We start from the raw sequence: 22,701 nt of genomic DNA, 5'->3' as shown, positions 1-22,701 counted from the left end.
GCCACTGATTTCAGGGTCCGAGTATATACAAGAGGGAAGTGATTCTTCAGGTAACCTGTTTTCAAACTCTTTAGTACACTGGAGACCGAGATCAACACTCTGAATCAGGAGTGGAAGCCAACGCAGATGCTAATGGCCTAATATGATCAAATCACCCAGAGCCCATTAAATAGTCTTGCTATTCTGGACAAACAGCAGCTTTCAAAGGCAGCCTGACAAGTAACACATTGCAGTCAAGTGACCACAGTATGGATAATCCAAGCAGGGCTGTATCCAGCAGGTACAATTCATCAGCGACTCCAATATATCCCGTAGTTAATGGTGAACACCTAAAGCACTGATTAGCTGCCCTTTAACCTCCTTGTCCTACTCACAGGAAGGGTAATAAACGATAAGGCAGCATCTCTCCCTTCTTCCAAATCTCCACGCATGCCTTTGAGTAGGCTGCAGAATCTCATGTAAATTATTGAGTTGGGAGCAAATAATTGGGCGACGGGAATTTATTCTGGATTAAGGCAGAGCAGGAGGGCTTGACCTCTCATGAACAACGCAGCGCACACCAGCAGCAGCTGTAAACCAAGGTAGGTCTTGAAAGACCTACATTGGCTCCCAGTACGTTTCCGAGCACAATTCAAAGTGTTGGTGCTGACCTTTAAAGCCCTAAACGACCTCGGTCCAGTATACCTGAAGGAGCGTCTCCACCCCCATCATTCTGCCCGGACGCTGAGGTCCAGCGCCGAGGGCCTTCTGGCGGTTCCCTCATTGCGAGAAGCAAAGCTACAGGGAACCAGGCAGAGGGCCTTCTCGGTAGTGGCACCCGCCCTGTGGAACGCCCTTCCAGCAGATGTCAAAGCGATAAACAACTACCTGACATTCAGAAGACATCTTAAGGCAGCCCTGTTCAGGGAAGTTTTTAACGTGTGATATTTTATTGTATTTTTGGTTTTTATGGAAGCCGCCCAGAGTGGCTGGGGAGGCCCAGCCAGATGGGCGGGGTATAAATAATAAATTATTATTATTATTATTATTATTATTATTATTATTATTATTGGAGGAATTCAGAGCAACCTCATTTCTGTCCGCTACCTTCCGACAAGGGGGACACGGAGTCGCTCCAAACTTTACACTTGGATTGCCGAGGCTACGGCCAGAGGCATGTCTGAGCCCCGGATTTCTTTTTCGCCGCTTCATTACCGGGAAGACGGGCCTGAGAAGACCAACGGCCCGCTCATTAGAAACTGCTGATGAGGCTGTTCTTGAGGCTGTGTGGGAACCGGCTGAGAGATCAAAGCAAGCTGATGTGATTCAGAACCCAATTAAGGGCTTTGGATGCGGGGAGTGGGGGGGGGGGGGAGAGGAGAGAGAGAGAGAAAGAGAGAGAGAGAGATGAAGATCCCACTTGCTACCTTGTTCCCAGAAAACAAGCAGAAAGTGGACAGAAGCAAAACCAACCCGTCCAGGGTTTGTGGGGAAGACCTGCTTAGGTTTCCACTGCAATTAATTTTCCAGGGAGATTTCTGTCTCTTGATGTGGGCAGACACGCTGCAACAGAGTTGGGAGTTTCAATGTTTTCCATGAAAGCTTAATCATGCAAATGCCTTGAGAGTAAAGAGCCAAGCACAAAAAAAAATTCAGATTCTCCTCTAAGTGACATTTTCCTTTTCCCATATTTATTTGCCTATTTAATTTATATAGCTGCTCCATAGCAGAAGTACTTAGGAAGCCAGTGCGGTATAGTGGCGAGTGTCAGACTAGGACCTGGGAGATCAGGGTTCAAATCCCCACTCAAGTCATGAAGCTCACTGGGTGAGCTTGGGCCAGTCACTGCCTCTTAGCTTAACCTACCTCACAGGGTCATTGTAGGGATTAACTGAGGAGGGTATGTCTGTGTGAACCATGCACTCTTTGGAGAAAAAGGTGGGATATAAATGCAGGGAATAAGCTCCCCTGCTTACCTGCTTAAAAATGCTTAAGAGGCTAGCCAGATGGAGATGTCAGTCGCCAACCTGGCAACCAGAGGCGGTCACAGTTGGACCTGCACCAGTTGCAAAATGAGCCTGGCTAATTTCAAACACTGGCCATGTGTTAAAGTATCTTGCAGAAAAACACCCCCCCCTGCCCCATAGCAAAAACATTTGAACATGTCCTGAGAAGTCATTAGAAAATTAAGTCTCTCCCAGAAAGTGGGCCTTCACTGTACCTATGTGCTCCTCTCCCCTAGCTAACACTCCCTGCTAACATTTATTCAAGTCTGTGGGGGCGCTTTTCATATATCTTTTTCCTATCCACTCCCAACCCCATAGACTGAAAACATGAATTCCAGATGGAGAAAACATCACGTTGTTTATCTGCCGACTCTCCCCACCCCGCTTTCTTTTCACTCAAAATACATACAGCCCTGGGGTGGAGAATAGATGCCCATGCTGTACGAAGCACTGTCTCGCTTTCAAGGTCCTGGTAGCTAGCAAAATATGATTTAAAATGCAGCTGCCCATCTGCTCTCAATCCTTCCCAAAGCCTGCTTTCTATTAGCCGTGAATGCTCTAGGCCTTTAACTCTTTGAAAGCTGGCTTGCCGTGGTGCACAGTCTTGCTTTACTAACAATGTTAGGAGCCCAAAGTCTCGGTGTGGTTCTCTAGGCCCTATGGAGGACAGCACAGCTATTAAAACTGGAGGGGGAAGAAAAATGGGAATCTCGCAGGTTAGCAATACTGAACTTTGGTGGTGATGGGCCTGAGCAGTTTATTCCAGAGGGTATTGCAAAGGGTTAACCACCTAAGGGTTAGACTAGGAGACAGAGCCACAAAATCCCACTCGCCCCCCCCTTTTATTACTGGGCTGGTTTCTCTTAACACTGTCACGGATTTTTAACACCCGATGCCATTGTGGTTTACAGGAGCCAGCCATCAGGGCTGCAGATGGGTCAAGTCAACCCACTCTGCTGTGTTTGAACAAGCAAGTTGCCAAAGCCACTCTGACTTGCCAAAAATTTACAAAAAATGCATGTAGTACGTCCCCCGGCTTCTGCCACTCAGCTGTAAGCAAAGTTCCGCAAACTAGGGTACCAGGCAGCATGGAAACTTAGGGGACAATATGGATAAAATTGGAGGTCCTTCGCAGTTCAACCATACCTGGGCTAACTAGAATATTTGCAAAGAGGTGAATGCTCCTAATATTTTGTCACACACACACAAAGTCAGACAGAACCAACTGCAACAGATGCTGAATGCAATCACAAATCTGAAAGAAGACAAGGGCAGCATACGGAATGCGTAAAAGCACTACTTGCAAGTACATTGTGACGTGACATTCAAGGCGACACATGACAAGAGCCTAGTGAGCACTAAACCACAATCCGCAGGGCTCGTTGCATTTCTAGATGAATGCCAATGTCGAATTACCACCCCCAAACGTGCATCCTTGTGTATAGGAAATCTCGAGCGGTTGCTGCTTGAAGATACTTGAAACATGATTGCAGCCCTGCTCTAATGGACAAGAGATTAACACTGGGTGCTCCCTCACTTAGGAAGCCGCCACTGGGGAAAGCGACGCACTACACGACACTAAGGATGCAACTTAGGGATCCTATGCAAGGGAATCTGTGCCACCTCATTGCCTTAAAGGAACCAACAGACAAAGTTGTGAATCTGAGCCCCAACTAAACAAAATGCACACACCACACATCAAAACTATAATCAGGACTGTTTTAATCTATTAAAACTTTAAAAAGCAATGGGAATATACTCCATCTGTTTTTTTTAAAAAACAAACATCTGGCTGTAAATAGGCATTTCAGTACATCTCAAATACTATAAACTCATGGGGTGGGGTGGGAAAGAGATGTTCTGAAATTTCCCTCACCAGGGCTGCAAGCCACTCAAAGAGGGAGGGGCGCAGTGTGGAAACCCAAGGCAGCATTTCATGTTAACTATAAGAATTTTGAGTTCCACACAAAGGCATCAAACTAAGCAGCCGGCAGTTCGCAGAAGTGGCTCAGAAACGAAACAGACCAGCTCTTTGCCCCAGGCCGCAACCAGTTCCAGCTCTAAGGCTGCATCCACAGTTCATAAACGTTAAGACGCTTGGAGACTTCAGGTTTGTGTGCCTCGCTCTCTCTCGCTAAGCCCCACTGCAGCTCCTGAGATGCTAAGCCTCAGCATGACTGACATCTGCTTCGCGGAAACAGCCTTGACTTCAAAGGAGCCTGCGAGAGAAGCTGCTGCCTCCTTATTTCCTCCTGTGACGTTAATGGTTTTTGTTTCTGGCAAATGGGCTCTCTTGCTGACAGCCTTCATCCTCTTTCATCTTGGGTGCTTAAGACAGGCAGACGCCCCAGGAGTGACACAAGCAGCCCCAGTATGTGTGCAGGTGGAGGGCAGGCGGGCGGGGGGGGGGGGAGATGTTAACACCGTTGGCGTGTGTTTCTCCCTCCGGGATTCATAAAAAGAAAACGGGAAGTGTAGGAAAGGGGAGATACCTAGGCGAAGGGTGGAAGTCCAGCTCCTAAAAATTAACTGAGTCAGCTCCATTCCACCCATTGCTTAGGATACCTTGCAGTTTAAAAAACACCCACTGGAAAAATAGACAGGGCATCTTTATAACACTGATGCTGCTGGGGCCGGGGGTGGGGTGGGGGGAGGAGTAGGGATAATCATAATCATCCACCCACTGATACGCCTCATGAAATGTTTCCGGCAAGAAGTTACGGTCCATTAGTTAGGAACATTCTGTGCAAGAAAGGAGGTGAGAGCAAGAACTCTTAAATCCCCTCGGCCAAGATGCTTCCAACCAAAACTCCATCCTTGAGGGCATGTTCCACGTCCTTCTCTTCTATCTTCAGGAAGACCTGGGAAGAAAAGGATTTGTCAGGCTGGAAGCTGGGAGTCAGCATCCATCGTTGCAAAAAAGCACGGGCTCTACAGGAGGCCACTCCTTGTAGGACGCTGGAAATCACTAGGCCTCCGTAATGGGAAGATGGGGAGAGAGAATACAGGCGCATCTGCTATACACAATGCCATCCAAACAGCTCCGCTTCCACCCAGTGCCCAAAGCCCGCATTGCAACAAGCAGCTATATCGTATGGTGACTCTTGCAGAATTTCACAACCTGTCATGGGATTTCCCCCCTGCCAATTCCCAAGGTTGCAGAATCAAAGGATTTGAAGGGACACCAGAGGGACCATCTAGTCTAACCCCTGCAAGGCAAGAATCTCAACACACAGTCTGCCATCCAATCTGAAAGCATACCAGGCCCTGCTTAGCTTTGCAAATGTGCTAGCAGTTTTATTGCTGCGCTACTAGATGGAAGGTTGGACATTTGCGGGCAGAGGGAGGAGGCCCAAAACCATCAGGTACAATGGGTGTCTTGTATCTTTATACTTCCTCCATCCAGCACTTGCTTTCTTCCTCAAGCTGCAGAACAAACCAATTTTGGCCATCAAACAAAATTCAACCATCACGGCTTCTTCTCTTGACAGCTCCTTGCTCCACAGAAGGATTCCCATTGTTTGCATAGATAAAATGCCATCCTGAGGCAGGTATTCCCCACCTTTTCGAAACTTACTTAGCTCAGGGCTAAGGTCTTGGGGGAACAGGATAGCAGGGGGACCTCCATTATCTCTGTGCAGCAGAGCCAATGGTGCCATGGCGGCCCAAAAGTGCCCTGTGATGCTCCTGAGACATTTCACAGCTGCACTGGTGGTGGCGGCAGATCTTACACAGGCAGATCAACTGATGTCAGGGACTGGTTGGACACAGAGGAGTGGTGGGAGGAACCCATCTGGGGAACCCCCAAGGGAAGAGAACTCAGAGCCCAGGGAGTGATGGTGGGACGATGCTGAGTGGTCAGAGGGAAGAGGAGGTTTCAGGTGAAGAGGCAACAGGTCTTAGTGAGCTGGGAGAGTTGGTAGCAGAAAGCAGTCCAGAATCAGAGGCAGAAGCTGAAGCTGGAGAGGAGGGAGGCCAAGAGGCAGAGGTGGGTCAGGCCTGTGAAGAGGCATGGGTGTCTCTCCCACTTGCTGCAACAAGCTCCCCCCCCCATTGGCCTTCCAGAACCAGGAGAGGCATGAAGTGGGGAGTCACTGACTGCTTGGGAAAAACTGTGGAGAAGAGGAGACACTGCTGGCTGTGGGGAGGCAGAGACCTTTAGTCTTGGCATCTGCTTCATGGGGGCAGCTGTAGTGATCATTAGGCCTGACACTCCTGTGCAGATCCTGTCTTGCTAATAAAGTTATCTCCAGCTTATTCGGTGCAAATTTCTGCTGGCTCGCTCCTGTCAACTGACCTGGCAAGGAACCTCTGGGTTTTGCACTTCTGCTCCCCTTTGGGCACACCTATCTGCAAGAATGCTGACATTTAATTCTCCATTATTTCTACACTTCTCCCTCCTATAAAAGGGTGCAGCCTCTTTCATCAGACTGACAGGAGGGGCTGTGCACTGTGGCTCTCCCACAGAGCTAAAACAAAGGAGAACAAGAAAGATGCGGCAGCTCTCCCACCAACACAGCTAAGGCAGGCCGAGGAGGGAGACAGATGAATCTAAGGAAGCCAGCAGTGAATTTTCAGGCATCAAAGCAGCCTGGCACCCAAAGTTTTCCATAGGAGGCTGGGACCATGAACCACTGGGGCAAATCATCACTGCTCAGCGTTATTTCTTCCACTATACTGGAGTGGTGGAATCAACATGTCTCCAAGTGACTGCGCTGAGGACCAATGAAATAAGGAAACGCTGCACACTGAGTCCTTAGGGAGAGAGTATATTCTTAATCTAAATCGGTGTTTCCGAAACTTGGGTCTCCATCTGTTTTTGGACTACAGTTCCTATCATCCCTGACCACTGGTCTTGCTAGCTAGGGATGATGGGAATTGTAGTCCAAAAACAAGCTGGAGACCCAGGTTTGGGAAACACTGATCTAAATAAATGTAAAACCACTTTAAAAGGCAGGGGGCTAATTCCAATGCTATGCATTTCCACGGCAAAGCACACACCCCTTTCTCAAAGGTTTATTGTAATTTGCTGAGGGACACAAAAAAATTTCGGATCTCAGCACACAGTTTAGTTCTGATGTTTACTAGCAAACTACCCCATCAAATATATTCAGCAGCCCCATATGGAGTGGGACTATTGAGTTCATCTACCATAGTACGGTCCTTTCTGAGTGGTGGCGGCTCTCTCCTTGCATTGGGGTTCTTTTGGTTAGAGATGCTGAGATTGAACATGGGTCCTTCAGCATGCAGAGCACATGTCCCACCACCAGATTATGGCCCCTTCTGAGAGGTGAAGGGGACCTTGGATACTGCCCCCCCCCCCCCGCTGGAGTCCAGGCCATAGCAAAAGTAGGTCTGCATAGTACCTTAGTCAGACGCGCTTCTTTAGTCTTCTTCAAGCCCACAATGCCTCTGGATTCCAGGAGAGCCGAAAGCGACAGGCATTCTGATTGGCCAACAGCTCCTACTTTCTGCTTGCGGCAAACCTTGCTGTAGGCCTCATGCAGCTAGGAGGAAATGCCATTGAAAGAACACAGCGTTTTTGAGTAGAGGAAACAGAAAAGTGTGCATAATGTAACTTGCTCTCTCTATGGCTCCCTCCAAGTGCCCCGGGGCTAGCTACATCCTTCTTTGTGGCTTCTAACTGAATAATAGGTCTCCGGTTCATGTCCCGCACAGCCCAGCCAAAGTTGCTGGCAAAGCAACACGCAAGTGCTGCTCCACACCTCTGGCATATGAGCACTGCTACTACAACCCACACTTCCAGAGCAAGTGGGGGGGGCGGCAGACCATAGAGCTGGAAGGGACCCCCGAGGACCATCTAGTCCAACCCCCTGCAGTGCAGGAATATGCAGCTGTCCCGTACAAGTATCAAACCTGCAACCATGGTGTTATCAGCACCATGCTCTAACCGAGTGAGCTATCCAGACTGACTTGATGGTGGAGAGACACAAAACCCTTCCACCCCACAGTAGTTTAGGATGGGTAGAATAATACTCAAAGACAAGACAGAGGTTTTTAGGGTGTGATGCATGTAGCCTATGCTGCACCAAAAACTACTAAAAGACATTCCAAGCTGTCATCTTCCACTCTGTTCAAACATAAAACTTACTTCTGTAAGCAAACAGTTCTCATTAGCTCCCATGGCCTTAAAAAACAAACAAAAAAAAACAAGGACGGGAAACGTAAGAGGAGAGGAAGAGAGAGGCAGATGGAGCCAATTCCCTTGAAGGTTTTTTTGGGGACTCTAGTTCTTTGTGTACTGCACGTCCCGCATAAACAGCCAAACATTTTTAAGTGGGTCCATGGTAGGACTCAGAGAAACTACTTGTGCACTTCTTCCTTTGTGCTCCCGAGGACTCTGGTTTTAAGAGACAAACTCTTGTGCTGCAAAGCAAAGCCCCCTGCCAAGTAAGAGTGACATAATACACTAGCAGTGGCAATTTGAAGAGGTTGGGGGGGCAGAGAGAATCTGAACACTCACCTTTCCCAGAGTCACCTCTTTGGTTTTCTGTTGCCTGGTTAAGAGCAGCAAAGAACAGACCAAGATTTTCTGCTGCAAGGGAAAGGTATTGGCATCGTCACGGCCTGCACCTAAGGCCAAACGGTCACCGTACACATCAGAAATCACCCGGGATACGTGGGCCAGTCCCACCCGCTGGGGTACTGCTGCGTCTGTGGCTGGCTTAGAAGAGGATTTGCCTGAGGACGGGAGAAGTCAGAAAGAAGACAGTGAGCAGCTGAATGGAGACTAAGGCAGTGCAGGTAGAGCTCAATAAGAGGATCCTGGCATGGGTTGTATCTTCAAAAGGCAAAGCTTCATTCCCATATGATTATTGCACAGTGGTACCTCGGGTTACATACGCTTCAGGTTACAGACTCCACTAACCCAGAAATATTACCTCGGGTTAAGAACTTTGCTTCAGGATGAGAACAGAAATCGTGCTGCGGCAGCGCGACGGCGGCAGCAGGAGGCCCCATTAGCTAAAGTGGTGCTTCAGGTTAAGAACAGTTTCAGGTTAAGAACAGACCTCCGGAACAAATTAAGTACTTAACCCAAGGCACCACTGTAATGAATACATTCTTCTTGTGTTTATATGCTGCCTTTGGGCCAGAGCTCAAAGTGACATAGCTAGAGTTCCCAGGCAGTCTCATACTCAGGAAATGACCAGACCCAGACCAATTTGCCTAGCACAGATTTAAAACAGTCTCTCTGCTCTCCATCCTGCCTATTCTGAAGCAGAAGTAACAGATGTCCACACCATTTATACATTACAGCAAATGAGAAAAAGATGAGGCAAGGTGGACCCAAAGCTATTGCAACACTACACATTCAGAGTACAATGTCCCTAAGCTGCTCACATTTTCAGTTCATTTTGGGAGATGCTTTGAAAACCAAAATCACTTGTTTTCCTGCTCCCTGGACGTAGTAGTAGCTTCACACCTGCATTTGCACTGCTCAAGTTACACTTAAAGCCAGTGCAGGAAAGACAAGGAGCAGGTGTTCGCCTCCCTCTGCAGGGCTGACTGCTGGAAGGGAGAATATTTTCCCCGTACCAGCCAGCTGCACGTTCCTCTCTGTCTCCCTTCACCGCTGCCCCCCACATCCCTCAGCAAGGCCTGAGCAAGTCCCTGGGAAGAAATGCTACCAACTAGGGTCAGGAAAGCATTTAATGAAACATGACAGCACTGCACAGCAGCCTAGGACCTGCTCAGGGGGAAGAGTGGGGAGGAAAGCTACTTACAGGCAGACAGCAGTTTAAGCACAGTTTGACTCTTCACATCTGACTCCACAATTTCAATGGCCCTCCTAAGGACAAGAGTAACATTTCAGACAAAGGCGTTAGTTCCTTGCTAATGCTTTTTCTCAATCCCCAACACAGGGCTACTCCAGATTTTCTCATTAAGTTGTCCACTGAAAGACCAGTTCCATTGGGCTATCCATCCTTCAACTCTCATCTAGTCCCCTGGAATCGATGGATGGAACTTGCAACATAGGAACGGACTGCTTATAGACACAGGTTTGTTTGGACAAATATATTGATATTTGGAACGAGGTTATACAGAATATAGTTGGTACAATATTGAATATATATGATATAGCACTTTTTTCCACTTTATTTTGTACAGCTGAAAAAACCCCACTTTTAAATATTATTAATAATAGTAATAGTAACGATGATAGCAATAGTCATCATCGTCTCCCATGTGGCAGCAGATATTCCAGCAGGCTGCAACAGCGGGAGGCATGGAAAGCAGGGCCCATTCCAGGGGCAGCTTAAGCTGTGGTCCTCCAGAGGTTGCTGAACACTATACCACCCATCATCCCTGACCACTGGCCTGGCTGGCAAGGGTTGCTGTGAGTTTGAGTTCCATGACAGGTGGAGCATATGCCAAGCCAACCTCCCCTGGCCCATTCCAGCAGCTCCGTTAGGCTCCTCCCATTTCCATTCTGGTGGCTCATTTGTAAGAAACTAGCATTTTAAGGACTGGCGTTTGAGTTTCCTTATTTTGTCCTGCTTCCCCATCCCTTTACAGCTATGGAGGTAGGGAGCAAATGGTTCGATTAAGCTTATCTTCAAAAGCAGTTGCTCAAAAAGATTGAGAGAGAGAAGAAGAGACTGTGCCTGGATGTAACCGGTTATGGGTCCTGACCCATCAATGAAAATCAACAGTCCAGAAGGACTGTGTTTCTAGGCTTTTGTCTGTTGTCATAACAAGGTACCTAACCAGCCTGAAATTTTATCATACCATGTGGCTGTTCTGTCTTTCTCACCCCAACCCTGCTCTCAAAGCAGTGTTGAAAAGTCACAAGAGGGAAAACTATGCAAGCAACCCCCCCACCCCACATGGGAGACCTGGAGTGGCACATGCATGGCCCATTAATGGGAGCTCATTACAATCTTGCCTCTTAATGAGACTAACGCTCTATTTGTTGTAGTGGAAGCGATGCTGGAGGCAGTTCTCAACCCGAAGCCCCAGTGCCAAGCACTGTCTAATTTGGGCACCCCACGGGTGGTGCAGAGCACGGCTAAATCTCTGTTTAAGTTGACAAATACCCAAATCAGACTAAGCTAAAACAAAACTTAGCCAAAACTAAACATGTTTGGACATATACCCTAACTAGGGTTGCCATATTCCCAACATTTTTTTTAAGGTCAAAGTTGCTGAACTTTTTTGGGACATCTTTTTGTTGATTTTTTTTTTAAGTGTGCCCGCTTTGCCATAAGTCAAAGGGAAGGGGAGCAAAGGCGATGATACAGACAAATTAAACTATTCGAGTTTTCATTTATTTTAGGGAAAGAGAATATATTTAATGCTCCCATTAAATTCAATGGGCTCTTAACTTTGGCTAAATGCTCCCCTGGATTCTGTTGTTTGATGTTTAATGAATTCATGTATTTTTCCTACTGGTTTTCAGTATTTTACAAAATTATTCAGGGGCAAATTTTATTTTGAATTTTTAAAAAGAAATGTAATTTATTTTAGGAAGTTTGTACATCCAAACTACTATGTGTTGATAGTTATGACCTATGGCCAAGTCAAAATGAAATTAAAATCTGTCAGAGACAAAGCTTTTATGAGAACTCCATCAATGCAAACAACATACCAAATTATAAATGCGTGGAAGGATAATCTGCCTCTTACAAGAATGCAAAGGTGGGGATCTAACAGGCCTAGCTGGAGGGTGTTGGGAGAAAAGCATAATAAACAACAACTTATACCTTGCCCATCTAACTGGGTTGCCCCAGCCACTCTGGGTGGCTTCCAACAGAATATAAAAAACGTAACGAAACATCAGACTTTAAAAACTTCCTGATACAGGGCTACCTTCAGATGTCTTCAGAAAGCTGTATAATTGTTTATCTCCTTGACATCTGATAGGAAGGCATTCCACAGGGTGGGTGCCATTACCGAAAAGACCCTTGGAGCGGGACCTCAGTGACCAGGCTGAACGATGGGGGAGGAGACACTCCCTCAGGTACACAGGACTGAGGCCGTTTAGAGCTTTAAAGGTCAGCAGCACTTTGAATTGTGCTTGGAAATGTACTGGGAGTCATGTACTTCTTTTAGGACTGGTGTTATATGGCCCTGGCAGCCGCTCCCAGTCACTGGTCTGCCAGCCGCGTTCTGGATTAGTTGTAGTTGTCAACAAATGGAAAGAAAGGGGAGCACCATAAAGTGAAACACACACACAGGCAGCCACAAAGCCCCAACCGTGCTCAGGATATAGAAATATTCTATCTTCTGAGCATGGTTCAGGCAAGCAGTGGCATCCCCTTATGTTCCTTGGTTGGTAGTTCTCTCTCTCTCTCTCTCTCTCTCTCTCTCTCTCTCTCTCTCTCACACACACACACACACACACACACACACACACCTACACCTCTGTTTGCTCTGTTGTAGATGCTAAAGAAACTGTTACTTGCAAAATTGACAGGTCCATTTTGATATGACAGAGAGAGCAAGAGCAAGTGGCATATAATGGCTGCCAACTGCGGTCCTGGCCACGATGGTATGTGGTCCCCGACCCTTTTCTTCCAAGAAAATTTGGCACTTGGGGAGGAGGGCTACAACCCAAGAATGGGGAGTCCACTTCCAATTCTTCTATTTCTTAACCGTGGCTTGTAAGTTTCAAGTTGCAAACTTGACGCTTCCTGCACCGGACATCATATATGTTGGGCCCAAGAAAGACGGCCGCGGTTTCCTCCCAAATGGGCTGATGAGCCAACCTCTGAGGTCTGGCAGGGAGGTTCCTACCATGCTCTTGTTTCCTTTCCAAACCTATGAGCAGCTAAACCCTATTTCACACATGAGAGAGAAAGATCTGTGCCAACATCCCTGAAAAGTAACAGCCGTGCCCTTCCTTCTGCCAAGGAGTCACGTCTATCATCAGCCTGTGCTGAAGTACATGTTTTTACCCCCCCCCCAAAAAAATGTTGAGTCAAACAGAGGAAGAGGTGGCCACCAAGCAAATGCCTGGGCAAGGTCAAGGAAGGCAGGAAGCAACTCCCGTAAAGCCAACTTGCAAGGGAAAAGGAAGTACTTCTAAGCACCATAAAGATGTCTGCTTGAGAACTGTTAATGAGAGCCTTTTGCAATCCAAATGTAATTAACCAATCTATAATCGCAGCAGGGAGGACCAATTCCTCTCACCCTTCATAGGTAATGGGCTGTGAACGTTTCCAGACATTAACACAGTCAGGAACAGGAAGCACCCTCCCCTCTCACCACAAAGGCATGAGGGCTCTCCCCCGCTCTCTCTCTCCCTCCACCTCCCAGGCAGGGGGACCAAACAGCATAATGAAGCTTTAAATCACATCCCACATGCGCTGTAATTAGCTCGGGTTTTTAAGAGTGCTATATATTCTTCACCTGCAGATGTCCAGAGCTTTGCGTGCATCCCCAGAGACGGCAGAGACTTTCCGAGCACAGAACTGGATGGCGGCGTGGTCCAGCACCTGCTCCCCTGACACCTAAAGGACAGGGAGAAGAAAACAGGAGTTGCAAGAGAAATCTTGGAAGTTCTGCTGCGTGACATTTTCCTGGATTCAGTAAAAAAAATACCAAAAGGGTTTTGGGGGCATGTGTAAAGGCAGCTCCTTTGTAACAGCCCAAGAACTCTTGTTTTGTCCAACTCACAGTCCTTAATCCCCCCCCCGACTTCCGACCTTATTTGTTGCCACCAGGAAGTGGCATAGATACGTGGAGAGCAAAGGGCTTAGCAAGCAACAAGGCAGGCTAGGACTGATTTATCAGTAAATACAATGTCAGTATGCTGCTGCCAAGGGGGCTGCGTGGAGCTCCTGGATGTGCATGTATTGCACCAAAACTGAGGGAATTTAATTGACTGGCGATCTGCTACCAGGCCACGTTCAAGGTCATCATCCATCAGTTGGTTTCAGATGTCTTGTAAATACATTGTCCCTTTTTGCCCAAGCTTTCCCTGATCCACAGGTTTGGACCCTCTTATTACTGAATTGCCATTTTTATCTTTAAAAAAAACAACAAAAAACAAAACCACACACACCAGTTTCACTCTTTTATATGCTGTAACTCTGTTTGTGGCACAGCAGCACCTCATTTTCCCCAGATTACTAGCATTCTGTGCCTTCCTTCACTTTACAAAGTAGCCACTGCTCCTCGATCTCGTAAGAGGGAGAAAGTGGGCTGGTTCTCAAACGCAGGGAACCTGGAAAGCACCCCTGGGCACAGGAGAGGTATATATTTTGCATGTTAAGATAATAACAAATTTAGCAAGGTTCCAAAGCAGAAGTGATTGTGCCTTCTGCAGGTCATTTAGGTGTATTTTGTATTCTCATTTTGTATTTTTCTGTTGCAAACCGCCCTGGGATCTTTGGATGAAAGGCAGAATACAAATTTTACAACAATAACAACGGCAACAACAGGACAGGAATTTTGGAACTCAGCTTCTGAGATCTTACCTGCTTAAGGCGTTCCTGGAGGATGGAGGCAAGCTGGTCTTTGTTGTACGGGGGGAAGTTTAGGAGCTGTGGCCTGCACTTGGGACGGGCTTGCAGGCGGGGCAGGATGCGGTCTGTGAGGTCCAGAGCATTGGCTATCCCTACCAATGAGAAGAGATACTTAGAGGCCTTGGAGACACCCAATTGCTATCCTTCTATACCTTTCTATCCTTCTTACCCCATAGCTTCCCACTCATATAGCTTGCCTCAGAAATGAAGGGACCACACTCTTAAAATAGGAGACCACACAACAAAAACAAGAATTCACATACAGCTAGAAGTGTTCTCCTAGAATGATGACCTTGCACCTGCTGTCTGAAATACAGCTGGTCAGTGGAAGGCTGGTGGGTCCTGCATTTTGTACAGGGAACTCGCCCAGGTGGCTTTCCTGTCTCCCTTTGGATGTTTTATTTCTGTCAAAGGATGCACTGAACCAATTTAGGAATAACTCATTCCTCCACCAAAGGGAGTGAGGTGGGCAGTGGTGTACAATCCTACTGGAGCAAGTGCCTGATCTGGTTTGGAGAGGCCTTCAGGCCAAATGTCCTCAGCAGGTCCACATGCTCCTCACTGTTGTTCCTCCTCCCTCTGCCTTCACTGGCCTTGTTGCCTTCACCATGCCATATTCATGTAGCAAAGATGGGCCCAGTCTGCATAATATCCTTGCCTCCAACTAGTGGGTTCAGACAGGTGACTAGGAAGGTGGTAGCTTGCTCCTGCTTTCCAGACACTTGTGTCTTCTGGGCCACAGAGAGAGGACAGGTGTACAAGCGGTGAATGGGAAGGACAGCGGCAGGAGCGAGGGCACTGTGGCTGGCAGTGTGTGGGTGCTTGAAGATTTCCAACTGTGCCACCCATCCCACAATGCCAGTCCTGAAGTCATGCTCTCCTCCCCTGAAACATAGGATTGGGTGTCATTAACTCACCAATGAGAACGAGCCGCGAGTTGGGGAGGGAAGGCCACTCAAACATCGTGTACAGCACATCCTGCCCTTTGCTGTCCAGCTGATCCATCTCATCTAACACAACCAAACTGTGAAGATGAAAGACATGAGCATGTGAACACCACCCCAGCAATGTGCTGCAGTAAGAACATCCTTTCTGCCACTGTCGCAGAATTCAAACACCCATCAAATGCAGATAGCCCCATGGCATCCTTGGCACAGGACTGAAACTGCACCTCTCCTGCCAGAAACCCTATGCTATTTAGGCAGGGTAGAATAAAACATTTCAAATTATAATCACTAGCTTCTTTTAAAAAAAGAAAAAGTAGTAAATGTTTCTAGCCCTGCAGAAGACTGATCTCTCAAATTATTAGGTCCAGAATTAAATTTACCATTATCCAAAAGACTAAGTGTCCCAGCCCCCCAGTCTGTTATCAAAATACGGGCTTTTAGATTGACACTGCTAAACTCTCTCTGACAGCAAGGTTTACGGCTCAGCCACATATACTGCACCAAATGCACAGCAAAGAGAAAGTGCCCAGTATAATAGGCTTTAGATATTATAGCTGTTGAAGTACTAGAATGACCTTTCAGACTAAACCCATATTTCTCGAAACCTCATTAAGAGACTTTTATGAAAAGTTTATAGCACAAAATGTGCCTTGCCACTCAAAACACAACAGTGATGTGAGGATGCCTGTCCAATAGAGGTTATGGCTATCCTATGACAGACCTGCTCAAAACTGGCTAGTTTTAAGAATGACCACCCTCCCACCACAAAGGGCTTGTACTTACACCATGGGTGCACTTTCTGATGTCAACCGTTTCACTAGCCTTCTGATCACGTCACCCCTGGCTGCTTTGTCTGCTCCAGCCTGGCCCAATTGTCCAGCCATTGCTGGGAACACAGCCTGGGAGCTTCTCAGGGCCATGCAGTTTAGGACCACGGTCTGACACGCAGCGAGCTCCGTCTGCCAGGGAGACAAAGGAGTGTTTTAGAGTAGATCAAACTTTGCAATAGAGTACAAGTAGTGCAACAAAAAGACAGCAATTCCACAGACCATCACTGAGCAGAAGTACCTGCAAGGAAACTGTGGAGGACAGGAAATTACAGGAGGCAACTTTTTTGTGCCTGGGGACCAATAATCCAGCATGAGGGATGATCAAATATACTCTCTTAGGCAAAACTGCTAAGCTGCCCTCATCAGGCACAAATTATAAGCATACCACCCTGGAAAGGCAGGTCCTTAAAATCCATAGAATAGCCATGTGTTCACATATATCTTGTAGGGGCAACATATTTTCAATTCAGGCAGCACACCAAAGCATGGTCTGTGTCAACCATAGCTTAAAACTCTCATCAGTTTGAGCATCCAAATGTTCAGCTAAGCTACGCTTTAGAATTGTTTGTCTGCTTTCATTTCCCCACTTCTTCAGCACTTCCTAAGTTCACTCCTACTTTTGGAAACAAAGCAATGGTTGTCTCTATGGTTTGTCAATTCAGATACCACATCAAACTTTATTTAGCACAAAACCAAGGTTCCTATACCCATCTTAAACCAGGAATATGATTTGCTGGCCAAATACAAACCACAGTAAAGCTTCCTTAACCTTGTTTTGGGATATTAAAAGTGTAAGATATACAGGCAAAAAGTATTTTATGGGAATTGGAGAGTGACTGCAGGAAAAGGTTCTCACTGGGCTCTGAATTCACATAGTTCTCCCACACCTAATGGCATATGGGAGAATTCTGAAAGAAGAGTAGACCCAAAACTGTACCATATAATGTTAAATGCCATTTGTCAGAGCTGGGCAATGGTTCTTTCAGCATTATGTTTCATAGCAAAAGCCTGAAAGAGGACCAGCGTCCAAATTCAAATCCAGCAGTTTTACCTTTAAGTCAATCAGGGCCCTGTTGAGGCAGGCAGTTTTCCCAGTGCCTGGAGCTCCAGAGATATAAAGGCTTCCTGGGATCTCCCTAGAGACATGCTCTCTCAGGAATCTATGCAGAACACCTGTCTCTTTCTCCCTTGCATGCAGCTGGTCCGGAACAGCCGTGTGCAGGAGACTCTTTGCCTGCTGGTAACAGGTGCCTGTATAAACAAAATGAAGACAGGTTTAGAACAAATAAAACAACTCAATATACCTAACAAAAACTATACAAATACTAATTGTACAATTCTCTTCTAACAGACACAACAGTAGACAAAAAAAAAAAAGCACTGGATTTAGGGAGAGGTCTATTACAATAAATGAAAGATTACTCTTACTGTCTCTTTTTAAAAGTTCCTTTTATTGAGCTGTTCTATCATTGCAACTAGCTGCAGTTGAAAGCAGATTGCTAGACTAAATAGACCCTTGCCTATTCAAACAAGTCTTCTACTGCTCTGTTTTATACTACTGATGTATTGCCTTGCTTTTTTTAACACTGCCTGTAGTTGTTACGATTGTCGACATAAGAATCAAATAAGCATGTTCAAGAAGGGACGCCATTCTAACATTAACGTTGTCAATAAAACTTACTTGCAATATTCTGACCAGCAATAAATGACTAAAGATGAAAGGCAGTATGTCAAGCCCCTCTGTGATCACAGCTAAACCACAAATTTCAATGGTTTTTATTCCTTGGCTTCCCTCAAAGCATCCTAGGAACTGTAATTTTATGAGGTTGCTGAGAATGGTGAGAAATATTCCAACCCCTTCCATGGAACCACAGCGGCTCTTGCCTGCGGGTAATGTAACAATTGAAAAAGTCTGAAAACCATTTTGAATTTATGACACAGCCATGCCTTAAGTTTTCTCATTTTGTGGGAATAACAGTGAACTAGCCTTGGATTCTGAGGTCTTAAGAGACTGAATTCTTTATAAACCCATTTTTTAAAATCCGAGCAACCGCAGAAGATGTAGTACCCAGTTCTTCCACCATACACAATGCTATTACATACCTTCTTGCTTAAAGAGACGAGTACACACCAGTTCTTTCCTTGGGTGGCGATGCTGTGGTGAAGTGTTAGGGGTTTCTTGACCACCACGAAAGGGAGAGGGAACCAAATTGCTTCCCTTAGTTGGAGATTTGGGGGTTGAACGCTTGCTGAAGAGTAAAGCCCGGCCCTTGGGAGAAGTGGGTGGGAAGCTATTCTCTTTTTTACCCTGCTTACTTGGGGAGCAAGGCAGCAACTGGGTGACATTGCAGAGATTGTCATCTCCTATGGGAAACAAAGACACACCATGCCAAGTTTAGAAGAAAGCAAGAGCAGAAGAAAGTGAATGTGAAATACAGACAAGAACCCATATGTAAAAGACAAGTTTGTCTGCCCTCTATTTTACCAGAGTTCATGTCTGCCATACAACATGATGTCTTTTGTTATTTCATTTAAAGTTTCAGAGCTCTTATTATCATAGGCATCATTTAGGAAAAACACAAGCACAGGGCCTGTCAAATGCCTCCTTATTCAGAGAAGTGTTGCTGCGCTCTGCCTGCTCCTTCCCTCTGGACCCTTTGCAATGTACACTTACTGCATCAACCCTGCTTGTTCCGACTTGCTACTGCAAAAACTCCAAATGCTGGGTTTAGAATAAAAATAACCACTTCAATCTTTGTAGATAAGCCTGTCAGTAGGAATACTATTGAGCAGAGCAATTATTTCAAGCACAGATTCTTCAGCAGTACACAAACAGGCCTGCCCATGAATTACTTTTAATCTTTCAAGTTAGCCTTCATGGGAAATAGACCAGATGCTTTGCAAGAAAAAAATAGCCCCAATTCCACTCACTAACTCCAGGTAGGGCCCGTCCAAAACCCTGCAGCCACTACCAGTCAGTGTTGACAATACTGAGATACATGGCCTGAAGCTGTATAAGGCAGCTTTTCCTGTGTTCTTAACTCTGGTGTTCAATCTAAGAAAATCTTGGCATCACTTAGCAAAGTCCCAATTAATAATAATAATAATATTTTATTTATACCCCGCCCTCCCTGGCCAGGGCCGGGCTCAGGGCGACTAACACCAAATATAAATTACAGTAAAACGTAATAGGAAAACAACAACAACAGTTAATTAAAATACGGCTTAAAACACAGCTGGTTAAGTGCCAAGCAGAATGCTGAGCAGGCTTTCTATATAAGAATGTGTTAGGATATTTTGGTTTGATGAAGAGAAAGGCAACTCACCAAGCCGTTTACGGGGGCTGAGAGGCAAGACCTGCTTCTGGGGTGAAAGTGACAGTGGGCTTGTGTTCAGTTTTGAAGCCTCCTCATTCTCTAGAGGTTTGTGACATCTCCTAATCGATTTCCGCTTTGGGAATTTGATGGTGCTCTGGCTTTCAGACTGAGATCTGGTACAAGGCATGATGGACACTGGAGACCAAAGAGAGCAAATGAAACACATTTAAGTTAAGTGTGCATGTGTGTGTGCACGCACATACACACACACTTTTAAATTTCACAAATAGTCTCTAACAGTTACAACTATCCTGTCCCCCAGCGATGCCTTTCCTCCCGCTAGGTGTACAACAAAATAAAGACCTGATTGGAACACAGTATTTTCCCCTCCTTATTCACCAAAAACAGCTTAAGTCTTACATTTGGGCTTAAGGGGCTAGGCTTCCATACAGGTCTATGAACCCACACCTCTCTTTTTAGCAAGTTATTCACTATCCCCAGATGCCCTTGCCCCTAATGATTAATCATGCTCACCTCTGCACAAGCTCTTTATTTCCCATCCTTTGTTCACAACATGCCCCTCTCACCCATTCCTATACCTTGAAGATAAGCTCAAGGTTAAACATTGACGACTGTCAAGGTGATAAACCTACCCACCACCTAACATAAAAATTGTTGGCTGAAATAATTCCAAACCCAAATTCCTGCTGGATTCTCACTCTCTGTTCCAGGAGCAGAGGCGTACTGCGTTAAAAATACTCACCCCAACCTGTCTCGTTTTACTCATTTTGTGGCATCACTGTTGTTTTCTTTTCTTTTTATAGTGATAATTGAAAACAACAACCCCAAGACTTATTTTGCTTTATCTGTTTTAAGTACTGTAGCCTATGTTTTTAAATGGTTATTAATACTGCTACCTAAGCAATTAGAATCTGTACTTTTTTTTTATTATGTGTGAGCCACCTAGTGCTTTATGCCCCCAAATGGTGGCCTGTTAATAATTTTTGAAATATTATTAGTGCCCCTAATGGATTCCCTAAAAATAAAAATCCACAATGGATTAGACCAAAGATCCATCTAGCCTGGAACTCTGCTTCCAGTGACAGCCAGGTAGAAGCTTCTGGACATCATGCAAGCAGTATATAATGCCATTCCTTGTTTGTTTCTGACTTCTGGCATACAAAGATGTTGAACATGGAAGTTCTGTCTGACAGAACAAAAACACAAAACCTAGCAACACAGAACTTTATCCAATTTAGTAGAACTTTCTTATTGCTTTCCAACACAACTCTGGGGACACCCCTCCCCCAAAGGATACCAAGCAGAGTTTTACAGGCTTCCAAGAAATGCTGAGGCTAGAATTACGAAATGGCTACTGGGGGAGAGCTCCACAATGGGGTGAGGGCGGCTACCAAATGGATAGGCTTATACACCACACATTTGTTCTAACTGTTTTAAGCAACCAGTTCTGGAACAAAGTTAGAAGGTGGCAAATAAGAAAAGCCCTTAGTATCCATTCCTTAAAAGGGCCTGGCAGTAAATTATGATGCCAGAGTTGCCTGCTTTTCTCTACACTCGCCTGCCTTCCTTCCAGAATTAGGAAGGCCAGGGGAGGGGGGAGGTTTCCACTTGCTGATTTCAAAGATAAGACTCTGTGTGTGTGTGTGTGTGTGTGTGTGTGTGTGTGTGTGTGTGACGAAGAAAAAAAATGCACTTTCAAACCCCAACCCCGCCATTAAAAAAAACTCTTCAGTAACTTTCGGCCAGTCTCCAAGAGCCACACTGAAGGGCGAGGTGGCCCATGAGATATGTAATCAGATCTCCCAACTTTTTATTACGGTCGGGTGGGGGGGGACAGAGGGCTTTGAGTTTGAATGGGAGTGGATTCAGGGGTGGATTCAGTTTTAATATCCCCACTCGCGCTTTACCGCTCTAAATGACTCTTCCCCAAAGCGGAAAGTGAGCCAGGTGGGTCTCACGCCCCTCAGAAGCACATTGAGCGGATCCTGCTCCTTGGCGAGCGTGTCCTTAGGGCCAAAGCGCCAAAAAAAAGCCTTTGCAGCGGGATGTCTCACAGACGAGACCCCCTTTTTTCCTGCCCGTTCCCTTCTAACAAATTTCTTAATTCATTGATAACAGCAGCAATAACAGCTTCGCCTCCCCTCAGCCCCCCACGAAGCCCCTCTCTACTCCAAGCGCCTCCTTACAGCCAGAGCCTCTTTCGCGCGCCAACATGCGCACCTACCGTCAACCCGAACCTGCGGAGCCAAAGGGGCGCGAAGCTTCTTCCCGCAACCAACCCGCTTGACTAAATGAAGCGACTCCGCCTGCCCGCGCGTGGCCAACCAGCCCCGGTCCGCCCATTGGTTCCCCGGAGCGCGCGCGCCGGACCCGCCGAGCCAATCGCCGCTCTCCGCGCCAAACCTGAAACCTTCCGTCTGCCCAACTACATCCCGCCGCAACCGCGCTGGGCGTTCCAGCCAATCGCCTTCTTTCCCGCATCGCTCGGGCTCCTCCTATAAGGTTATGTGGTGTTGTTTTTCCCCCCTCCCTTCCTCCTTCCAAGGGGCGAAGCAGCGCACAGGGGACCCAGCTTCCGGTTTGATTTTGGAACGTTGATCTCGCGCTCTGGGCGGGGCTTCCATAGCGGCTTCTTCTGATAAAGCCTTTTCTCTCCCCCGTTCTTTCCCCCATCAGTGGACTACAATCCCCAGAAAGCATTGCTGCAAAATCGAAGCGAGATATTGGGAGGAGCACGCTGGGATATGTAGTCCGGAAAATGCGTGAGCGGCGTTTTTTGGTTTTTTGCAGGCTGGGAATGCAGACGAACACTTCCGAGGCTTTCCGTGGCTGCGGCTTTCTTGAATTCCACGGCTTATGGAAGAGCAAAGGAAATAATACTTTTAAAGATAGACTACTAAGCCCTCTTCTGTGGTCGGTGAGGCACATGAAAGGTTTTCTCCAAATGAGGGATAGGAATACATTTCTGTGCGCTGCATAGCACTGACTAAAATACAGTACACTAAAGGTGGGGTAACAGTTGCTTTGTATTTCAATTGCAATAGCATAATTGAGGGCCAGCTAAGAAGCGGAGCAGAAGGAATTAAGACAGGCACCGTCACCCTGGTTCC

General features: G+C 46.5%; 1 protein-coding gene across 2 annotated transcripts; it reads right to left on the bottom strand.

The window, feature by feature from the left end:
- Positions 1-3,690: 3,690 nt before the first annotated feature.
- On the bottom strand, positions 3,691-21,915 carry CDC6 (cell division cycle 6). Of its 2 annotated transcripts, none has more exons than XM_083583081.1 (12): positions 21,816-21,915; positions 19,580-19,765; positions 18,357-18,617; positions 17,305-17,504; positions 16,207-16,382; positions 15,394-15,500; positions 14,429-14,568; positions 13,359-13,459; positions 9,731-9,795; positions 8,470-8,687; positions 7,352-7,492; positions 3,691-4,846 (listed from the first exon to the last, which is right to left on the bottom strand). In XM_083583081.1, the coding sequence occupies exons 2-12, from the start codon at positions 19,755-19,757 to the stop codon at positions 4,760-4,762; spliced, it is 1,674 nt and encodes a 557-aa protein (XP_083439207.1). In that variant the 5' UTR covers positions 19,758-19,765; positions 21,816-21,915; the 3' UTR covers positions 3,691-4,759. The 2 variants fall into 2 exon arrangements, with proteins under 2 accessions (XP_083439207.1, XP_083439206.1); XM_083583080.1 differs by having other exon boundaries at positions 21,778-21,871.
- Between the last annotated feature and the right edge of the window lie 786 nt (positions 21,916-22,701).

Source organism: Podarcis filfolensis (genome assembly GCF_964270895.1).
Source record: "Podarcis filfolensis genome assembly, chromosome: 13".
Lineage (NCBI taxonomy): Eukaryota > Metazoa > Chordata > Lepidosauria > Squamata > Lacertidae > Podarcis > Podarcis filfolensis.
Note: the sequence above shows the minus strand (reverse complement) of the source record. Positions and strands in the feature narration are given on the sequence as shown.

What these genes read in the sequence shown, in the direction of transcription:
- CDC6 (XM_083583080.1), bottom strand. Translation starts at nt 21,805, where the DNA reads ATGTTGGCGCGCGAAAGAGGCTCTGGCT. An exon ending in GGGCCCTGATTGACTTAAAG is followed by an intron (nt 16,383 to 17,304) that starts GTAAAACTGCTG and finishes TCTCCCTGGCAG; the next exon opens with ACGGAGCTCGCTGCGTGTCA. An exon ending in TCCAGGAACGCCTTAAGCAG is followed by an intron (nt 13,460 to 14,428) that starts GTAAGATCTCAG and finishes CCTGTCCTTTAG; the next exon opens with GTGTCAGGGGAGCAGGTGCT.